Here is a 23,469-nt window from a genome sequence, read left to right on the forward strand (position 1 = left end):
AAAAGGTTTTTCTGAAAAACAATCTCATAATTCTGTTTACTAATTCCATCTGCAGTCAGCACAGTGGAAACACAGAGTTTTGCTAGCCAGGATAACGACAAACATCTGTCTGGGAGCACTACCAGGAAAGATATTCCTCAGGTTAGAGAGTCAAGGAATTATTTGTGGATTGATAGCTCAAAATTCGTACAAATTTTACAAATATAGAGCATATAATATACCATATCACATATGCCCTGACTAGTACGCAAAGGGATCATAAGCAACAGCATCTTGAAAGCAACTGTTTGGATTCTTCCACTCACATTTTATTGAACATACAGACAGACTGAAAACTTACAGCACAGGAAACAAATGGTTATTACTATCTAGACCCATGAAATCCAAGCTTAAAACAACAGCAGTATTCATACAACTTTGTGAAGTATCAAATTTTAAAATCCTGTGATGCTTAACAGGCAACATATGCATCATGTTTCATAAAGACATTTGTCTTTTGGGAAGTACTCGCTTCTTATATTTTCATATATTCACACAGCAGGAGGTTGACTCTTCATTAGGTGTTAATGCAATGCAAATATTAAATTGTAAGTGCATTATCTTTTCTAAGCTACCTAGGGAAGTCTGAGAAAAGCCATTGTTTTACTGGGAGCTATATGCTTGGGAATATTATAAAAAGATATAAACTAAAAATAATAGATTTGGAGGGGAGAGAGTAAAATGGTAATCAGCAAGGTGTGCCCTGGGTCTAGTAACCTACAGCTGTCTCCTGAATTTCCAAAGCCACCAAATTTATTGTAATATGCAGTTAGAAAAGAGGTGCTGAGTCTTGTAGACACTGTGTTGCTATTGCTTGTAGGTAACTGTAAATTCAGCCATGTCTTTGCTCAGTAAATATCTCTCATCAGGTAAAACTGCCAAAGTGTATAAAAGGTCTCCCATTTTTCAGTGCACTGCCTTCCCAAACCAGGTAGACTAGACTGCAGTCCAAAATGCTACCGTATTTGAAAAAAGATGGTGTTATCTACTAAAATCAATAAACCTACAGCATGTTTCATGCAAGTGTTCATTTTGTTCAGCTCAAGCTGACTTTCTGGAAAGCACTCTAGGAAGATGGATTAAACAGTTACTCTTTTATTGGGATGACATGGCATAAATTATATGGATCAGTAGGCACAGGAGAAAACTATCTCTGCAACAAAGAACAGATAACACTGAAAACACTAAATGAAAAATAAAATGCTATTATAATGAGAACTTTAAGTCACAAATGTCATAGACACAACTTTAAAAAAAGTCCATGCCGATACTAAGTGTGAAAAAAAAAATAATAAAAGAGTCAGTAGCATCTCTACTAAATTATGTGCTGGCATATGTATGATATCCTGATATGTGCAATGACTCACAAAACATGCCACTGGCTGTCTTTTTAATTTCTAGCAACTGTACGCTAGACAGGAATTTTTGAATAGTGTGCCTATCTGATCTCGTCTGAAGAGCAGGCAGGATATTTGCCCAGAAATTCCTAGGGATGAACTGCCCAGCAGTGCTGACCACTTTAAAATATTCTTTCTCACCAGGTATAATCTTATAGAAATCCCAGGATTAGGATTTAGAATTGCTATTCCAGATTAAACAGAAGCTGAACTCCCATGTTTGTGATGGGCATAATTTTCAGTTTGTGACCAAATAAAGATATTGTGAATGGAACAGTCATTGCCTATAAATTAGGTTGTAAATTAGATTAATTCCAGACTGCTTAAAATAACACATTGTAGAAATCACTTCCTTAAAATTTTCTGAAAAATACAGTAAAGTTCATTACAAAACACAGCAAAGTACCAGGAAAAAGGCTACTCTTAACAAAGAGAAGAAAAAGGAAGGGAGAATTGGTACTAATTCTTCTATACATCCAAAATTTCGATGGAGTGGTGATTATATTGCATGTGTGAGGCCTATCTTGTGTCCTAATCCCACCTGCACCAATTCTTTGTTCAGAGGTCCTGGCAAATCTTTTCACCAATGTGTTTTTTTCCCCACAGAAATAGCTGCATCTTTTTTAGGAGCCATAGTAAATTTGCTCTGTCTTGTATGAAATCTACTGTCAAGTCAGAAAAAAGAGGTCACTTAGGTAAGCAGTGAAAAATCACCCTCTAATGTAAGAATCGCACCATTCCCTAGATGATCCATAGGCATAGTGAAGATACTAATTAAGTAAGGCAAAGCAAAAGAAAACAACATTGAGTTCTGAATTGCAGGTGAAATTATGGATGGTGACACTCCAGTTCCTCGGTGCTCTTGAAGAGTAGTGCTGACATTTTGACCGTATTAATGGTCAATGACATACTTCGCATATTGTTAAGTTTTTCAGCAATAAAATCAGATTGACTGATATAAACAGAAAATAGTTTGAGTAGGAACAGTCTAGGAAGCCAAAATCATCCTGCCAGTTTAGAAACAAAAAGAGATCAACCAAGAAGCTGAAGATAACTACCAAATAATCAAGCAGATTATACACTAATACAATATAAATCTAACAAAAATATCTGCAACATAACCACACCAACTAATGAAATAACTGTAAGTCAAAATTAGAACCAATTTTATGATTAATAAATAGAAAAGGGATTAAACTCATTGCACAATCTGCAAACATACTTCAATCTGCTGTATCTATTACATTTACCTGCCTTGATAATACTCCCAGTAAGGCTGGTGGGAGGGTGGTGGTATTAGTTGATTCTACTGTAGTTTGAAGGTTCCAGTTGCTACATTATTAGTATTACGTACCCAAGCATAGAGGATCATCCAAGTAACTCATGGATCAAATCATTCCTTTTAGCTAGGCTCAGCTGTATCTTTAAAATCCTACATCAGAGCCCTAGCTTCGTTTACGGAACTTTGCAAAAGCAATAAAAAAATTCTTCTCCAAAACCCATGTCTTCTGCAGGTCAGTTCCGGAAATCAGTGAACACTGCAAAAGGCATCTGCATGAGGGCTCCTAAGGTCATCTGTATCAAAACTGATGTCTTAGTGGAATGCATGACTAATTTTGCTTCTTTGTTTAAAGACAAGCTTTACTTACGAAAAATCATAGAATCATACAATCATAGAATAGTTAGGGTTGGAAAGGACCTCAAGATCATCTAGTTCCAACCCCCCTGACATGGGCAGGGACACTTACTTATACTTACTTTTTACTTATACTTACTTACACTTACTTTTACTTATGAAAAATACACTGTATGAACACGTATTTAAATTTACTATTAAATTTACTATTACTATAAATTTACTATACTATTACTATAAATCTACTATTAAATTTACTATTACTATAACAACTAATGTATTTAAATCTACTGTCTCAGAATTGTTTGGAGAAACCCATTTAGCACATAACCTCAGCAGTCTGAAATGTCAGAATGCTTGGTTTCTTTCTTTTTCTTTTTTTTTTATTTTTCTGCCACTAGTCTCTTTAAAATGTCCTCCTTAAAACATTAACAATTTGTCTGATGTGAGTTTGAAACATGATTCCTCGATAGGGACAAATGCTGAATTTTCTCATGGGGTTCGGTAGTTAAGTATCTAATACAGAAAAGTTAAGAAAAAGAACTAAAGAAAAAAAATATTTGATTTTTAAATATACCTCCTTTAGTATGTGACAGGATGAAATTTCATACAATATGGCTTTGTGTCTAAAACATAATAGCATGTTTTGTCTCACAGCAGTTGGGCCATATAGGAACTTAGCATGCATGATATGGCAAGTCTCAATATTCACGCTTCATTTACTGTCACACTAATCGCTGATGAATAGTTACTAGCCATGGCAGCATACATACTTTCAGAAAAGTGGCATACAGCAGAATATGTAAGTATTGTTCTGATAAAGATCAGGAATATTTTTACACACCTACTCTGATGACATCTATGAAACTCACTACTTTTCAACTTAATCCCAAAAGCTATAGATGGTCTTAGCTCAAGAAAAACAAACACCATATGAACCTGTCTCACTTTAAATATATATGAATCTGACTAGACTTGAGCAGTTGTAAATCTCATTGGATTACAAGAATTTGATTTAATTTCAGAAAACAGGCTTAAATGTCTTTCTACTGCAGAGGAAGGTCAGTATTTGGTCAAGCAGAACATGACTAAGATCACTGAAGTTTCGTTTAAGCTCTTGAGAAAAAAAAGTTTTGGGCATATGCAATGAACTCCTGAACTTGGGGTGATTTGCTTTTAAATGCAATGAAGAAGGCAGCTCAAATTCACATTAATAATTAAGACAAATGGGCATTAAAACAAACGGAGATAATACACTGTCTATATACTTCTAACAGCATGAGGTAAATACTTCCCAAAGCAAAAATCATTTACTGTGCATATTTTCCATGTGAAGATATGACTCTCACAGCATATCATTAATTCATTTCTCGATTGACTTTTATAGCATGGCCTAGAGGAGAGAGGCACCTAATTCCCTTTGGAAATCTCAGCTCGCTTTTATTCTAAGTAATCTCTTGCAACCTGAAGTGCTGAAAGACGAAACCACAGTTAACCGAAACAATCACAACATTTGGCAGAGTTTAAGTTTTAATGGTATGAAGAGAATAAACAAATTGGTGCAAATCAGGCAGGGCACACAGCAACCCTTCCAGCTTGTTTCGCAGAAGATGCCGTGGTCCCCTCAACAACAGGGATCCTGTACAGTCCCTATGGTATCTCACCTGCTATTGCACTGCCATGAGGGTTGCATTCCCCATTTTCACCCGAGTCTGCTTGAGGATGGCAGTCTTTTCCCCTTATCACAGGCTTTATGCCTCTCCCGAATTCTGACACAAAACTGTATCAACGCTGTATATTGTAGTTTATGTTTTCCTTCCAAATTCATTATCTTCTGGCCAGCTGATACGGACATGCCCTCACATGCCTTAATAGTTCGCATCTCTGAATATATGTGCGACTTTACTAGCAGCAGCTATGCAGCACAAAAACAGGAGCAGGGCCTACCTAAAGTAACATTTCCTTTTTATTAAATATCAACAGCTTTTCTGTTGTTACAGCCATGCCGAGAACACCTACTATCTTCAAAGACCTGATGTGCCAGCTCCAGCATGCAGAAGCTGCCTCCCTAACTCGCCTGGTGTGCCTCCATGGAGCTTTTGTAGAGTTTATTTAGCCATCATGAAACCACTGCAACAAGTGAACACAAGTTTTGATGCAATGCTTTTAGCTTTTGATACGGATGAAGGCATAAAGTGGCACCTCAAGATGAGAATCTAACGGAATAAAGACATTTTTTCAATGTTTTACACATAGGTTACTGAGAACTAAAACTGATGAACAAAGAGAGACAAAAGCTTTTGAAGGCTCACAGAAGCAGGGTTTTACTTGTTGCTGATCAATCACAAAATACAGCATTTGCTTTACAGCACCGTGTAGCAGTACTTCAAGCCATACTGTACAGTAAACATGTCAGTCAAACACAGTCACAGGAACCACACTTCAGTGTTGGGATTGTCCCCTACACCCTCATAGGGCTGACAACAGCAGTCCTAACATTGTGCTGGGTTTGCATGATCTTTAGGAGAGACCTGTCTTAAAATAATCAATGCCTCTTTTGCTCGTCCCAAATTGAGGTGCTGGCAGAAGTTTAGGTTCAGAAACACTGAGCTCTATACAAATGCATGGTGCGAAAATACAGTCTCCAGGTTTCATAGGCCATTGGCTTAATTGTGCTCCTCTAGCTCAGTACCTCACTAGAAGCAAGACTGACACATTAGTAAAACATTCTGCTCAGGCTTCTTACATGAGCTAGGCTGGGGCAAATCGTGTACTAACGTGGCTATACTGCTCCCAGCATCTGTCCTTGCTCTGTCCTTCTGCACAACACTGCACTCCACAGTCTTCATACACTCATGATTTTGATAAGGGTGTATAGAACTATCTCTTTGGAATTTAGAAATTAGCATGATCCCTTTTAATTTTATTACCATATCACAGCATCAACAGTCTTACCTGCTTAAGTACTATAAACATGGTCAAGAGGTTTACTCTTAATAAAAAAGCCATGAAAGTTGAGGCTGTTCAGCCTGGAGAAGAGAAGGCTGCGTGGAGACCTCATAGCAGCCTTCCAGTATCTGAAGGGGAGCTATATGAATGCTGGGGAGGGACCTTTCATCAGGGACTGTAGTGACAGGACAAGGGGTAACGGGTTAAAACTTAAACAGGGAAAGTTTAGATTGGATATAAGGAGGAAATTCTTTCCTGTTAGGGTGGTGAGGCACTGGAATGAGTTGCCCAGGGAGGTTGTGAGTGCTCCATCCCTGGCAGAGTTCAAGGCCAGGTTGGATGAAGCCTTGGGAGGCATGGTTTAGTGTGAGGTGTCCCTACCCATGGCAGGGGGGTTGGAACTAAATGATCTTAAGGTTCTTTCCAACCCTAACTATTTTATGATTCTATGATTCTATGACTGCCAAGGCTAAGTATTCACAGACACAGAACAGAGATAATATTTGATTCTTTGGTACTGCTGTTAATGTTGATGTAAAAGAGGTCAGAGCTCCATTTGGAAAGCTGTGGAGGCAAGTTCATTCAGTGCATTCCAGGAAGGTAATAATAACCCTGACCTGTCTGAACTAATTCTCACTTGACAGTTGCACAGATGCCATTAGCTGGAAAGCAGCCAAGATGAATAGCATTTCATGAAAAATTAATGTAACAAATGATGGTTCTAACAATACAGGCAACTAGGGTTTGGTCGGTTGGTTTGGATTTTTTGTTTGTTTGTGGGTTTTGTTTTGTTTGTTTGCTTATTCTTCTCTTTTCATTAATCTAGATTGACCTCTAGATATATAATTTTTATGCATTGGGTAAATTTTTTAAAGAACCTACTGACCAAGTAGGTAAGCCATAATTATAATTGCAGCTCCTGAATGTCCCAGAATGGAGAATTAAGATGCTTACTTAAACTGTTCATGAGTCACATGAGGCTTCAGAGACTCAGTTTAGTCACACCTAAACTGCACAATGAAGTGATCTAACCTCTCATGGCAATTCACATTTGATAATGGCCAGTAAGCTCAGTCATGACTAGATCATAAAACCATTTGCAAGGCATGTGTCATCACTAAATGCAACTCAAGTCAGAAACTTACATATGAGTCTATTTTCCCGTAACTCCGTCTTCACTAGATTTGATGTGGTTTAGCGTCCATTTCAGATGTATTCTACAACACAACACTGCTTGCAATATCCAGCTTGAAAGGTTTGATTCATGTAGGAAGCAGAGCATTAACTCTCTTACAGAATACAACACCCTTAAAAAATGAGTTTGGTTGATTGGAGCTTTAAATGCTAATCCTAAAGAGAATCAGTCAATATACAACAGACTTAACAGTATCCTGAGTTTTGTCCTTCTATAGCCTGAGATGCACCAGGGCTAGCTCATGCTCTGATGCCTCAGAATAACTATGCTGGGCTGTGAAACCTCCCAAATAAACCCAGTACTAGCTATTAAGAGCCTAGGGTGTGAAGACAGCCAACACTATTTATTGACAGCATTGCACCTGTTTACCCCTACTTGTTCTATACCATTTTGATACAAAACAAGGTTTACATTTGATACTAAGTATCTTTTTGCCAGGATAATATATGCTGGAGAGTTAAATGAAGCAAGAACTAAGGTGTCTGCATGGCGTACATTAAAGGTAAGTAAAATACGCTTATTTAATCAGCAAATATACAACATATGTCCAGTGATAGCATACTCTCAGCTACTGAGAACTTGGCTTTCTGCGATATGATCACATAACTTCCTTAATTCCTGGGTATTCTGACGTCGTGATATTCCAGGCAACATGGCTGCTAGGTACAGTGTTCTGCTACCTTTTAAAACTACAACTATTTCTTTAAACTAAAAGAGGAATACATCAAGTATTTCACATTATTTCACTCAGTTTTCATCAGCTTCTCTCAGGTACTTCCCAGGAAATATTTCCTATGAAAGTTTAATTAGAAAATGCCTTTTACCATTTTGCCCGAGAAAGAATTCAGCCATTACTTCTTTTTGATTTTACATGCTACCACCAATCACCTATTTTAATTCTTAGAGCATCCCAACCAGTCCAGCACTGAAGATACTAATTATGGAAGACACAGTGTATTCCTTAACCACGACAGACTACTTCTGAATATACTAAATTTACAATTTACTGGAAGATCTTTGCTTGCTGTAAGTGCAATTAATGAAGGAAAACAACACAGTGGTGATACCTAATCAGAAGATTTTGATTGTTTTGAAATTGTTTAAAGGGCATGAATCTTCTGATCAAGGTGAGTGTTTTTCAAAGGCCTCCTTCATGCACCTCAACAAGTTGAACAGAATATCCTTGGAAAAGAAATAGAGCTAAAAATAATTCCTAACACCCCAATCATTTTATGAGCTATTATTTCACCAGAAAATGGAGAAAATATATCTTTAATCCTGAACAAAAACTCTTCAAGGTTTATGTTCTCCATAAACCTTTCACTGAGAACTGAAAATATAAGTTAGTAATGCAATAAATGCCCTAACAAATATATCAGATTTTTCACTTAATGCTTTTTACAGGCTTAAACCAAACTGAGTGAAAGAAAATCACCTTTTACAGTCTGACTCTTAAAGGAAGAATGCCTTTCTGTTATGCTTTTTAAAAGAAGGCATGGTGAATTTATATCAACTTCACTGAATCTTGGGGCATGATAAAAGGAAGAAAATACAGCAGTGGAGTTAACATTCCATAGCATTCTTTCTTCACATATTTATTTCCTCACTGGTTGGACATAAGCCAAAAAAAGGAGGGAATAATCCCTCCCCCCCAACTTAGAAATAGCTGAAATAAACCTCTGGCACACAATACAGTCAAAACTCTGCGCTTTTCCTCCTCCCACCCTTGACAATCTGGATTGTTCATCTCCAAAGAAATCCAAGCAAAATACTTCCTCCCAAAAAATAACCAAACTCTGAATTTCAAATTTGTCACGTGGGTGCAGCCACTAAGGCAGTAAACAAATTTTGCCCTATTTTCCTTTATTAAATGACTACAGAAAGAAAAACAAGCTTTTTGGACCTTTTGAAAACTAAAAAAAAAAAAAAAAAAAAAGAAAACAAAATCAACTATGTTCTAGTAAATAAACATTAGCACTGCCTTATAAATCTCTGCCTCTTATCTGATATTTTGCCATTTTGGGTTTAAAAAGTCTTAATTTCATTCTAATGTAAATCAGAACTGGTCTGTTTGCTCAGTACTTCAACAAGAATTTGTTGCATGCCTGCAGCACGCAGGCAGTGCCCCAAAAAGGGTGACCTCACTTTAGTCAGTGAAGCCAAAGATCACTTATCACAGTTAACCTACAAATCTATCTTGCTGGGGCCTTGGGTCTGTCAACCACGTGGAAGCAGCTACTTGTCCTGTCCTCCCACAGCTCCCTAAAACATCAGATGGGTCTGATCTTTTCTATTATTGTATACCTCTCAGCTAATAAAATATATTTTTATAGATAGGGAACGAACAGGAGTATTTTGTATTTATTTATACAGCTCATTAATGGTGGAGAGAGATTTGGGGCAGAGAGAATGCCTCAAGCCTAGAAAGCTCAAGGAAGACAGACCCCAAGCATATGCATGTATTTAACTATGTATATGAGCCGCCTTTCTGAACCCAACAAGACTAAGCAATTACATACAAGTAGGCATCCTGGTCGTTTTGCAGCTATACTCCTAAACTAAGACATGGAAAGGAAACGATGCAGAACTAGTAAACACTGAGAGGAGGAGACCAAGACAATTATAATGACAGCATATGGGCAATGTATTGAAAGCTATGCAGTCAAAAATTTTGTACTATGTATTATTACACCCATACATTTAGACAGACTTACATGATACAGAACTAGTTGCAGTTCCCTGACCCTCAGGTACTTGGTTCAGGTGATGTTAGGGAAACACACAGGATGGGATGTCACATTTGCACCAGCTTCTTCTCCAGATTCACTCTCCTGATTTAGCACACCACTGTTTCTCTTTACACTAATAGAGACAGATACTTTCTAAAGGGAACATTAGGTCATCTTCCAGCTGGCAGAATGAAAATCCAGTGCCTGATACCAACAGCATTAATACTTGTTAAGAGACAAATGTGCTAGTGCCAATTTGTTAAAAGAAGTCTGAATTTGACTTTGAACTTGAACAGGGGGAAAAAAGTGCATTCAAGGGTTTCTTAGGCACAGAGACCATGATAGAAGGAGAAAACAATAATCTCGCTCTAGTATGTAATTTGGGAAAAAAGTAACATGATTTTGCAGTGTTTTTTTAGAAAAAGTGAAACATTACACACCCACATGCACCTGTATTGAAGTCTTTTAAAACAGTTGTTCAGATTTAACACAACAGTTTATGCCTACTTAACTATAAGCAGGTTGGAGGTGAGCAACCAAATCACAAACTCTGTATATTTTAACTATCAATTACTGAAATATGTCAATTTTAAGTGCTTGTACACACATATGAATGAGGACGCAGTGCTATCTGACACTAAGAAATCAGCTTGCAGTAGGGAAGAACTCAATCCTGAACTATTTTTGCAAATCCTAACCTGTTAAGGTAGCACATAAGAGAGACAGCTAAGCAGGGAGTGACTGCTATTTAGGCATAAATCAGCACAGGTGATTTAAGAACTAAAATCAAAATTGCTACCTATAATAGTGGCCATTAAAGGTCAAATTTCCCAAAGACCCAGCTGTCACTAAAAATTGACTGCCAGTAGAGCTCAAGCCACTTCTAGCAACCCAAACTAAGCAGTTGGATTTTGGGATTTTCAAAATATTCTGCACATGTGGAATCCATGGGGGTCTGTGACACGTGTGCTGCCACCAAAGCAGGACGGGCAGGTAAATAAACATGTGGGTCCCACTGCAGGGTCCTAAATAGATATTAAGCTTTGGTGAAAGTAGGCATTCGAGGCAGACAAGGACTTAGTATTATCAGCTTCCAAACTGAGAACAAGAAGCCCGGAGAAAAGTACTACAAATAACTCATGAATGGATTGTTTGGGCACAAGCTCATCTGACTCTTCCCAGAAAGGAAGAAGCAGTTGTGTCTGCCTGAATTATCTAGGGGACAGGAGAAGGCCTAAACAGGAGAAAGTGATTACTGACTTAAGAATAGGGAATAGGCGCAAACACACAGCTTTGTGAAGTAAGAGAGAAAGAGAGGTAATTATGGAGGATTCTAAAAAAGGTAAGAGGGAGCTCAAGAACAATAGAGTGAAACAGTCAGTGTTGGGAGGACAGCTAAGCAGTTTGCAAAAAAAAAAAAAACTGAATTTACAGGTTGGTTTTGATATGATCTGAAGAAGGCTGCTGGTCATGAGAGGACATGAGATGTTGTCATGGTTTAAACCGATCCACACAGCTTGTCCACTCACTCCCCCCGCCTTTCTTGCCCTCCCCCTGCTCCTGGAGGGACGGAGAGGAGAATCGAAAAGAATGCAACTCCCACGGGTTGAGATAAGAACAGCCCAGTAACTAAGGTATAACACAAATCACTACTGCTACCACCAATAATAATAGTGCTAAAGGAAATAACAAGAGGAAAGAATACAACACCTCAACACCAGCCGACCACTAACTTGCCCCACTTCCCCCAGCCGAGCATCGACTGATACCTCATCCAACCCTGCAGTCCCAGCCCTTCCGGGTAACTCCCAGTGACCTCCCTGGGCATGACGTGCTGGGGTATGGAATACCTCTTTGGCTAGTTTGGGTCAGGTGTCCTGTCTCTGCTTCCTCCCGGCCTCCCCTCGTCCCCGGCAGAGCATGAGACTCACAAAGTCCTTGGCCAGAATAAACATCACTTAACAACAATTAAAAACAATCGGTGTTATCAGCTCTCTGCCCAGGCTGGAAGTCAAAACACAGAACTTGCACCAGTTACTAAGAAGGAGCAAAACGGCTCCTGGTAAACCCAGGACATATCATGATAATCAAGATCGGAGGTGGCTGGGGAAGGAAAAAGAGTCTCTTGGAAAAGCTGAAAAGGCAAAAAAAAGTAAAGCATATATAGCAGTCTCACTGCATGGGATAAGAAAGGAAAAACAAAAATCATCCCCACAGCTTCAGGCCTAGGTGACTAAGCATACTAGCAATACAGCGAGGAGAAGCTTCACTGGGAATATGCTCAGGTGAGCACAGGGCAGGGAACAGTAAGAATCTCTCTGCTGAATAAAGCAGAGCTAGCTAGAGAGCCTGACCGCTCAGCTACTGAGCGTCCACACTCCCCCCTGGTTTATCTGGTCCATGCCAACTAGCACTCTCCAAAACCACTCCTAGACATAGCTCACAGAACAACCCATGCCAAGGACCATTCCCAAAAGGCGGCATATACCAGGCTCCTACAAACAGGATGAGAAATACACTACCTTCAGTCTTACTCTAGAAAACACAATTCCCATGGCCTACAATAGAGGTCTTATGTTATGCTGGAAATTTAGAATTAAGAAACTAATACTGAACACATCCAGAATAATAACTGTACCTGCAGCTGCATGGGGATGGCATAAAGCCCACAGGAGATGTATGCCCAAGTGTTATTTAGCAGAGCTATAGCTAAGGTCTCCCACATGGCCTCAGGGCCAGAAGATTGTCCCTGGCTCTCCTTTAGTTAGCAGTATAGATGTAGGCTGTAGCCGACAGAAAAATGATATTCACCAAACACTGTCTGTCAACATCTCAGGGAAGATTCGTGCCCTCACGGTTGCAGAATAAAGCTTGACTCAAGGGCACTTTAAGGATCAAATATGAAAGAAACAAAACTAGAATATAACACTATTTTACAAAAGTCATGATGCTGAAGGAAGGGCAATAATAATCTGGAGCACGGTTTTTTATGTCGGAGTGGTGAAATTAGATTGAGGCACACTAACAGCATGCAGTAGCAAGCAGAGTGTTAAGACTGCTATAGAATCTAACCAAAGCAGGCAATGTAAAATAATGGCCCATTCTTAACTTGCAATAGTGTCAGACAGAAAAACATAAATTTCATGTATTTTTACAAGATTTCCTTCTGTAAGTTTGGGTCCAAACAATAACAGTATTTTAAAAGTATTCTGGATCCCTAAACAATAGGAACAAAAAAGCAAACAATACCTTCATGGGAATGTGAAAGAAATAATTTTTTTTTTTCACTTAAATTCTTTGCAGTAAGATTCTTAGTTTCTAAATCCAACGTGAAAAATTAGAGCTTTTATTCATTTGTATTTCCAGCTTCCTATTGCAGCCGTGATCATAAAACAAACACAGCTGGCATCTTTATTATTTTATTCACTGAAGGATTTAGCTGGACAAACATCACAAAGATGGTGGCTGCTTTCATTGAATTTATGATCAAATATGCTCCAGCATAAGATCAATTCTGTTACATCAATTATTATGAGATGTGAATAATTTAACAGAAAGTTGTCTATTTGTAAATCAGATCTTACCGATACAAATTCAGCTGAGGTGGCAGACAGTGGATATACACTGTATTATACATTAGAGTATTTTAAAGGATGCAGTTTTCTTGAGAATCACATTTAGTGATAAATATTGTCATTTACATTTTGGTATCCAGCCGCTAATTCAGATAAAAAACATTTCAATTTTTTTATTAAATTTATCAGAGGACATAACTGTTTTAATGATGTTTTTCAAAATTACAGAATATATTTATTTCCTATGAAGGCTTAATTAAAAACAATATGCAAACTACCATCGCCACCATTGTTTTGTTTTGTTTTGTTTTGTTTTGTTTTTAACATAGATTTTCACCAGTCTGTTGTTCAGCATAATACCAAGAGAGTTATAATAATTTTAACGCAGAATGTGTGCCTTAGGATATGGGATTGACTCAATGCCTGAATGAAAAAGGTCAGTTCCCTTTGGAACCACTTGCCTCTTTGCCCTCCAGCAATGACAGGTGCACCAGCCCTATGCCGAGGCTCGCTATTCACAGTGTGTTGCCGAAGATACATAATGTAACCTCTCAATTTAAATGCATCAGCAAGGATTACTGTCTCCTATCTTCCCTTTTTGACACTCAGGTCAAACAGATACTGAACATATATATACATGATGATCAGCCTGCAGCCATTTCACGTTCTCAAACAATAGCTTCAAACTTTAAAAGGTAGGTTATTTACAGAAATCACTAAATTTAACTATGAAAACTGTTTGGCTATCAAATAGCTTCAAGCTTTGAAACAAATCACTGTTTTCATGAGTCTCCTAAAATGCCATGTGTTTTTGTATCATTAATTAAAAGAAAAAGAAAAATTCTTGCTTCTCAATCCTAAACGGTAGGAAAGAAATCAGAAATCTGACGGCAGATACAGGAAGTGCACAGCCAGAAATGCAGGAAAGGAAGCAATTAAAATTTTCTTGCCAAAGTTGTAATGAATTCTGGGAGTTGGTCGCAGGACAGTCTCACAAATGGCAATCTGTAAATACTTATAATTACCATCTTACCTCAAAAAAGTGTTAAGAATTATGCTCAAAACCCCACATCAAATCATCGTAAAAGTCAGTAAAATAAGTATTTATCTGAGGTAAAGATACTTTGTGATGTCTGTACCACTGCAGAAACCTTAACTACTGACTGTAGGTCTTTGGTTGGCAACAGAGCCAAACAGCATGGGTTTTGAGATTGGCTTAAACTATCTGTAGAGATGACAAAACTCAGCAGCATAATGAAATTATTACATTTATTGCCTGTCTGCACCATCTCTCCAAATTCTATACATTTCTGAGACCCTAAGATGAGAATCAAAGGAACTGTTGAGTTAAGGAAAAAATATCTGCAATACATGACAAAAAGCAGTGGATATAATCAAGCCACTTATGCCAACAGCAGTGGCTTAGCGCTAGGCAGTTTTGAATGCCAGCCCAATTCTTCAGGCGCCTATCATTCTGGCTTCATTTTGGAAGAATCTTGTCTTTAATGGCTACATACAAATAATGAGAGACACAGCAGTAAGGTCTACTTCGCTTACATTACTGCCTTCACAATATGTCTTCAATTCCTCAGGCAAATATTTTTAAAACACATCCCAGAGACTCAATTTTGTCAGCAACATCATTATCTGGAGAAGAAAGATTTCAGCAGAGAGGCCAACAGTACAGAACTGCAGCAAGAGGGCAGAATTAGGAATGTGAGGATATAATGATGCCTGGTGCCTCTGATCAGAAAGTATTAGACTTCAAACCAAGAAATGAACCCAGACACTATGGCAACATATGAATAACAGACTACCAAAAACATAATTCTGAGAAATTAATAAAACATTGGCATGTAGAAATGCATAAGAAGAACTGGAAACATCTGAAAAGAGTTGATCAGTAAGTACTCAAAAACATTAATGAAGAACATACTTTGAAAAAAAAATTATACCTGGAAACACCAAATAAACATGTCTATCTGATATACGTCTCAATATCTTCAGGAATTCTTAAGGAATCAGTGAGGATAGCAAACAAATGTAAGGCACCTTTCAAAAGTCTTTCCAGGGAATCTCTGCAAGAAGAGTAGTTCTCTTTCCTCATTTCTGTTTACAGGCTTATTACTGTAGATAAGTTACTGTAATGTTAGCTAATTTTTGTCTGCATTCTAAAGTATTGTATTAGACTTAAAAAACATATACATATACTTCCTTTCTGGTTTTTAAATAAGGAAGACAACCTCTTGGCAAATCTTTGCTGGATGTTGACACAATACAGACAGTAGAAACAAAACATAGACAATCTGGAAGCAAAACCAGTTTTAGGAAAAAATACGACAAAATGGCAATCAAAAGAAAGAAAATGTGACTAATGAATAACACATCAGATAAATTGATTATTTTTAAAATTGGACTTAATCATTGGTGGAATAAAGCAACAGGAGATAATGTTTGATGCAATTGCTCCAAGAAATTTTGCTCTGTAGACAAACTCCAAAGAGCTGGGATATGACACACCATCTCATGGACTGAAAACTGGCTGACAGACCATAAGCAAAGGGTAAGGATGAGTGGCAATGCACGGAGTTGAAGGGAAGTGTCCAGCTGTGTGCCAGAGGGATTAGCGTTAGTCACAGTTTTATTTAACATCTTTATTATGACCTGGACCAAGGGATACACTGCATACTGAATCAATTCTTAGATGAAACTAAATGTTGGAAACACCATGTAAGACAAAGAAACTAGTGCAAAGAAGCTAAAAGAAGTGATATAAGTGGGCAAAAAAAAAAAATAAATCTACAAATCAGAGCAGAGAGAACTACAAACCATTAACTACCAGGGAAGAATAACCCAAAATATGGATAGGTTCAGAAATAGTAATGCCAACAAACTCTAGTCCAATGCCAGAAACCGAATTAAATTATGCAGAAGACAACAAAGAACACCCACGTACGCTATGGCTGTGCTTTCACAGCTCTCACAGATGAGTAAGGTATAGGACGGTAACAATCTAATTTTACTAATGAAACATAGAGTTATTAGGCTATTGTGATCCAGGTTAGGAGGTTTATTACTACTTTTAAGTGGGCCAAGAGGATGTAACACAATACCTAAGGCTTAGCATCACAAGGGGGGGGGGGGGGGGGGGGGTAGGGGTGGGAATTTGGAATAAAACAAAACTAAATGGAAAGGATGAATATTCTATCAATGAGATCTCTTAGGAATACTCTTCCCACCCCCTCAGAGTTTTAAAAGGTATAACATTTGAGCAATTTGCAGTCGTTCCAATCTGACAGAAACATGCACATATAAATTGTAAAGAATTTTTCGGGTTGGCAAATGGATGAACAAAGGAAATCCAGAGATCTTTTTCAGTCAATGGCTTTAATCGGCACCACAGAATTTGCATTACCGCATCACAGCAATGGCATTACCACGGGCCTGACACAACCTGCAGTGCATTTCAGCTTAGCACTAGCCGCTCCTGGGCTGAGAACAGTGCCTTTTGCACGGCTGCAGCTGAGCCCTCTGTACGGAGCCAGAAACGGTACTAAGACGGTGCAATGTACAGAAGCAAGACACACACACACACAAGCACTGAAGTGCCAACAAGCAGCTTCCACCACCCTGAAGTTACTGTAATAAACCCCATTAAGTACTGAAACAAACAAACAAGCAGCGTTAGGAAAACATTTGCAACCAAAACGCGGCCTCCGCCGGTGCCTCCTCCCCGCCCTGCGCTGAGGGCCCTCTGAGCCGGCTCGAGCGCTCCCCCTCGCGCTGTCGCCTTACGGCTGCCGCGCTGCCGCGTCCCCTCACGGCCCGCGGCTACTGCACCTGAGGGGGAGATACGGGAGATAGCTGCGTGTGTGATACCGGAGAACCGATCGGATACCGGGCAAGCTGGGGGTCTGTGTGTGGGTAATAAATTTGTGTCCCGATCCTGGTAAATGGCTTCTTGTTTGTGCTGCAGGTTGTGGTAGCTTTGTCATTCGGGGATTCCTAAGCTCCCTCAGGCAAAAGGTAACGACTGATAAAGGACTGTTTATGTGAAATATGAAACAAAATGGGAAATTAAAAAGGTTTAGTTTGTTTTTTTCAGAACAGCAGTATCACGGCAAATCAGGAGACAGAGGCAGGTTCATGTGCCTCTAAACCACAAATGTGCAAAATCCTCCCATTTTGTGTCCGGTTTGCATCAATGCTCCCCCCCCCCCCCCCCCCCAGCAGGATTCCTGATCACTCCTCAAGTGCAACCTCAACATACTCAAACTGCATGCAGTCGCACACATGTAATCCACCTTTTGCACAGGTATAACTTTAAATTCTCACTGCTTAGTAGTATCTGTCAGAAAGGTTTTAGCAATGACAACACTAAAGCTTTTTGTTCCTGCTGTGCTTGAGAGCTTGAATATTCTTTCTGTAGTGCTACAGACTACATTTCAATGAGAAACCCTGGTGAAGAGACAGGAGGTGAAGGGGATAAAAGTGACAATTAGAAAAGAGTTTTGTCTTTAGTCAAAACCCCACTAAGGCAAAGATTTTCTTAAAAAAAAACCCAAACAAACAACAGAACCCCAAACCAAAAATCCTTCCCAAGGCTCAGCTCTGAACAGTTCCATAGTTTGTGCCATTCTTGAAATGAAATATGGACCCAGAATACATGGACTCGTCTCTGTTCACTCAAATTGCTTTCTTCAGGAAGTTTTCACTGAATAACAGTCCCAAAATAGGCCAGTCCATCCTGGAATGCAACTTTTAAACACCCTGGCCTCAGGAGGGGAGTTCTCAAGTACAGAGGCTATCTTGTTAAAGGAAGAAATCCGCAGCAGTGGGACTGGCCGTGAGAATAAAGTGTTATTTATATAATAAATACTGCCATGTTGGGGAATTACGAAGCAGTAGTTCTATTTATGCAGAGCAGAATTTGTTTTCAACAGCACCTTTTCTTTCCAACCTAATTTCTCACAATACAACCCATTATGACAGAAGGATCTGAAAAAGCTTTTTATATCCTACCAAATATACACAAGGATAATTAGTTCTCTTTTGTTATTCTTCTGTAAGGGTTTATTATTGTGGAGAAGCTTTTACAAATTGAAAGAGGTTGCATTGCATTCTGAAGGCAGAGCTGTTCTTGGTTTTTATTGTGTAGAGATAATTGAACAGAAAAGTTCAGGAAAAAAGGTTAAAATATAATTCATTATGGATTCTATAGGAAGATCAGATTACCACATCTTAATTCTTTTTAGACCAGTACTTTATAATCGCATTCCACAATGTGTTAGGTCATGCAATGTAGGGGAAGCTTCACACTAGATAGAAGCAAATGCTAATGCAAGTTTTGTTTCCTAACATCATAAGCATTTTTTGCAAAATTTATATATCACTTCTTATCTAGCAAATATTCTCTTTATAATCTTTAGGTAGTTTGACAACCAGTGAAGAAATCCAGTGTTAAAGTCTCCAAAGAACTTAATTAACTGTAAGTGATACATATATTATTTCCCAAAAGTACACTTCCCAAAAGTAGTCTCTATTATTGTGACCAATTCTATTTTAAAAATTTTAGGGATCTGACTTATTACATAATGAGCCTGCTGGGTTTCACTTTGTCACTGCTGTTACATTCCACACTTCTAAGCCAATTTCCAGTTAGACTAGGAATTAAAGAGCCACTGGCTTGTGTCCATCATTGTTCCATTGTCCGTCTCTGCCTTTAAAATTCACATCTCGTGGAAGCTAGTGTAGTCAATCAGGTGCAATTATTTTGCCTCCAATATACCATCTGTGGCTTTTGGGGAGGTTTGGTGTTGCAGTTTTTTTGCCTCTGTTCCTTGTGCCCTGACAGACACGAAGCTGGCTCTGTAGATGTTGGAAGAGTGTTATTCTCCCTTCTTACTAACCTCTCCTTACATAAACTCAGTCTCTTTGAAGACTTCTAAGCCCATATTCTCACTCTTCCATGACAGGACCTCAAAACATACATACGAACAAGATAAAGGGCCAGACTGTGCCTGAAAGATGGAACAGTAGATAGTGAAAGCTTTATTGTGTTTATAAAATTAAAGGTGTTCTCTTCCAGTTTGGGAGCACAAAGTTCAATGTTGTGCTCTGTTTTAAAGTTTCTATGGCAGTTGCTGTGTGAAAAATTCTGTAGTTTTTTTTTGTATCTCAATATCCCCCCTTATACTATGCAGTAACATGGCTTCATGTCAGAGGAGCTTAAGCACACACATAAATCTTTCCAAGACCACAAACACTGATTTTTAAGCTGTATCTTTCAAAGGTACTATAATGTTGAGAGGCAGTAACTCTGCAACAAAACCAATACACATGTAAAAACAAAAGGCTTTATGTCTTAGGTCTCATGTTTACCCCAACTACACTTAAAACTATTCTGTTTCAATGGGACATTTTTGTGACATCAACAGTCTTCAAAAAATTAAATTGGGAAATTTAAAACAATTTTTTTTTTTTAAGATCAGAGATTACTGCTTTTTGAAACATGCTAACAACGAAAAAAAAATCTAGAATGAATCACTCTGTCCATGTATTAAGCTTTATAGCTGAATTATAAACCCTTGGGAATATGATGTCTCTAACAGAAATGTTTATATATCCTTAACTGCAGCTGTGCAAGCAACAGCGCTCTAATACAGCACACAAATTAAGATTTACACTAGAAAAAGAGAAAATCCATTACATTTTGAATGTAAATGATACATAATTTTGAGGCACTGAGTATTTCCTATTGTAGTAGAACTGCAAAATGAAGCAATGAACTCTGTCTGTTGTCATTGCTTTCACTCTTTGAATCCCTTCATTTATGCTGAGAAATTGTAAATCCTTCTTTATGCACAGAGCACTGAAACTGTATAAATATTTTTGAAGAGGTTTCCTAGATGTTAAAAAGCTCAGGACTTATTTGAGTCAGCCTGTGATGTGATCATAACTTGTGTCAATTATGAAATCTCAGAGACTGAGGGTTTGTTCTAAGCAAATTGGGGTTTGGGTTTTTTGTTTGTTTTGTTTTGTTTGGGGGGGTGTTTTTGTTGCTGTGGGTTTTTTGTTTGTTTCTTTTTTGGTTTTTTGTTTGTTTATTTTATGAAAACAACTTTCATGCAATGTTCTTGAAAGAAATAAATGAAAGCAACTTTTAAAATTCAAATTATTATTGTACTTATTCATGTAGAGGAGATGATAGTGCTGGGTCTAACTGCTGTTAAAATACAGCGAAACATTCAGTCCAAGCCTGCAGAATGGGTGGAACAGAGTGTCAGAATCTATTCACTTTACTTACGGAAATATATGCCCCCAAGCAAACACACTTCATATCCATGTTAGTTTCCTTGTCCCTCTTTCCCAATCCAGACCTAATTGCCTATGTTGCAATATAATTGCTTCTTCCAAGCTTTTGGATTTCATTAACTACTTTCAAAGAAAAAATGAACTTGCAAGTTTGCTCATTGTTCAAGGACAGAATATAGAAAATTCTAATGACTGACTTTTAAAAATGAAAGCTATGACTTTCAGGGAATTACATTATTCCAAGCAGTAAGACTGAAGTAGAGTCAAACATTGCAAGATGCCTGCAAGGATCACAAGAATTGGCAAAACTCACAAAAGCCAACTATAAGTGACATTGATCTTCCTGTTCATCCCTCTAAAGTAACTGGAGATGGGCTCTTCCATAAAAGCCACCAAATTAGGCTCCCAGTCTGAATAAAAAAAGCCAGAAACTTTCTTTCCTCTCGAGTGCTGAAATTCAATTAATTCAGGTAGGTGACACACTTAACCTTTGTGATGGCCTGCACTAGCTTCAGTGCCAGCTTTATGTGTCCAATTGCAGGAATCAGAAAGTTACTTGCAGTCATGGAGGATCCAGCAGTTACGCAGAGCAAGCTACAGAGTCATCAAGAATACCTATGAAGGATGCCTGGCTCTGCAGACATACAGGTTCTGACTCAAAGAACGAACATTTCTGGTATCACATCCAACAACTAACACCTAATTTTAGCTATGGTCATATTACATTAAGAGACTTCTCCTCCCTCAGTTAACCATAATTTCAGAAGTTTGGTTTGTTTGTTTGTTTTAAAATGAAAAATGCCTTTGTGCTTCAGTCCAAAACATTGGACCAAATTGGTTTGGGAAGGAGCAAATGGAGAAAAAATAATAGAATAGCAAAATAAATACAAACCTCATCACATTTTAGGCAAGTGACCATGCTATGAATTTTACAGCTGTAGACACACTCCATTACTAATAAACTAGGACACTGAAAAAAGATTTGGACTTCTACCCTATCAGTAACTTTTTTCCCTTATAATAAACACATTCCTTCACCAAACATTTAATATTTTCAACTTCAGTGGTGAACTTGGAGGAGGAGATACTTCAGACTCCTGCTGTCTGTTGAACTGCCTGGAAAACTACCAACCAGACAGACAGTTGCTACCAACAATAAAATTCAGAATGAGTATCGGAAAGAAAACAGCAATTCTGGTGCAGCAAAGGCTTAGCCTGATTGCAGAATATTTCAGCGAAAAGAGAGTGGTGAAAAACTCTTGACAGTTTTTCTAGCAGGACAAGTTATTGACATAGCTGCTACCGTGCGCATCCAACTCATATATTTTGAAGAAAGCAACTGGGTATGCTTTCTTCAAAATATAAGAGAGATTAATCACTCAATACAGAGCTGCCCAAATATCCTGTCTACAGAGATTCTTCATGTGCTGAGAAATCTTCTAGTAAACTTTACAGAGATGATTGATTAGGCATTCCTGGTTTATTAGGCAGCCTTTCTGGCTTTTGAGCACAATACCTTTATAGCAGCGTCCATCTGCTGTAAAAACTCAGGAAACATTAAAGGAAAAAAACAATAGAAAAAGGCACATTGATTTTTTCCAGTTGTGATAATTAAAATGTAACTGGTATATAACTGGTATGGTTATCAGCTTACAGCAACAACCAGATGGACCTGGCAACAGGGGATGATTATGTGGAAACAACACTCAAAAACTTATTAGAAACATATTATTTAAAGGTCTCTTTATTGTTACAGATGAATGGGGAAAACAAAATTCAAAACTGATGGGCCAAGGCAGTAACACTGCATCTCTCAGTGAGCTCAACACACTTGCCAGCTGATATCTCCAAGATGAAAATATGACGCTATACAGTTTCTCAAAATGTACAAGTAATTGGCAATTCAAAAATATTCAAAGCTGGCAGAAGCAGGAAATAATAATACTTCAGTAATTCCGTATTTGTACTGTAATTAAAAAGGATAAAGACATTTTAAGTCAGCTATGATAACTTCAGCTTGGCATGAATCATATCCTTGAAGAGTCAAAATAATAATGAAGAAAAAACAACTTACTTATTCCATGCTTGTCTAAGGTTTTTAGGGCTGTACTGTGTAAACCGTTCTGCAAGAAAAAGAAGAGGCACAATAAATTATTTACCCTAAAACCAAGATTTTTTTCCCCCCAAATATACTTATCTGTTGTCAATTTTCATCATTTCATCAGCTCAAGTCCCAAGACAGGGAAACCAACTAGCATAGGAGCAATTGCCATACAAACATGGAGGAAAAAAACCCAACCCCCCCAAAGACCCCCAGCTTGTTAAAACAAGCCAAACCAAACCTTCATGACTTAAAGCTCATTTACTTGTGGCATCACCAGAAATGGAGATTTTTACAATTACTTCTATTTGTCTGCTAGGGAAAAACAAGAAGCCGGCAATCTAGTATGTTTTTTTCCTTCATCACAAATAAAATTCTCTGACCTCACTGCCGTGTTTACATCCTTCTCAGGAGGTGTAAGAGTAAGACATAGTCACGCAAAACATAATGGCTACATAAAAGTCCATTTTCTAAAGAACACTTACAAATAATGAGCAGAACTAAACAAATATGAGACTTATTTACTCAAAAAAT

The 23,469-nt window shown here is 38.1% G+C and overlaps 1 protein-coding gene across 6 annotated transcripts in view; it reads right to left on the reverse strand.

The window, feature by feature from the left end:
• Nucleotides 1-23,469, reverse strand: part of CDK14 (cyclin dependent kinase 14) — a 328,023-nt gene that overhangs the window by 63,766 nt on the left and 240,788 nt on the right. For 5 of the 6 annotated variants that reach the window (XR_010609906.1, XM_065666401.1, XM_065666400.1 and 2 more), the window contains one exon: nucleotides 22,909-22,957. Coding sequence is in view for 5 of the 6 variants with exons in the window: in XM_065666401.1 (XP_065522473.1) it covers nucleotides 22,909-22,957 (49 nt within the window). In the remaining variant the exon portion in view is untranslated. Of the gene's footprint in view, nucleotides 1-22,578; nucleotides 22,801-22,908; nucleotides 22,958-23,469 lie in introns of those variants that run through there. The other variant, XM_065666403.1, reaches the window with a different exon arrangement.

Source organism: Lathamus discolor, chromosome 2, assembly GCF_037157495.1.
Source record: "Lathamus discolor isolate bLatDis1 chromosome 2, bLatDis1.hap1, whole genome shotgun sequence".
In the NCBI taxonomy this organism is placed as follows: domain Eukaryota; kingdom Metazoa; phylum Chordata; class Aves; order Psittaciformes; family Psittacidae; genus Lathamus; species Lathamus discolor.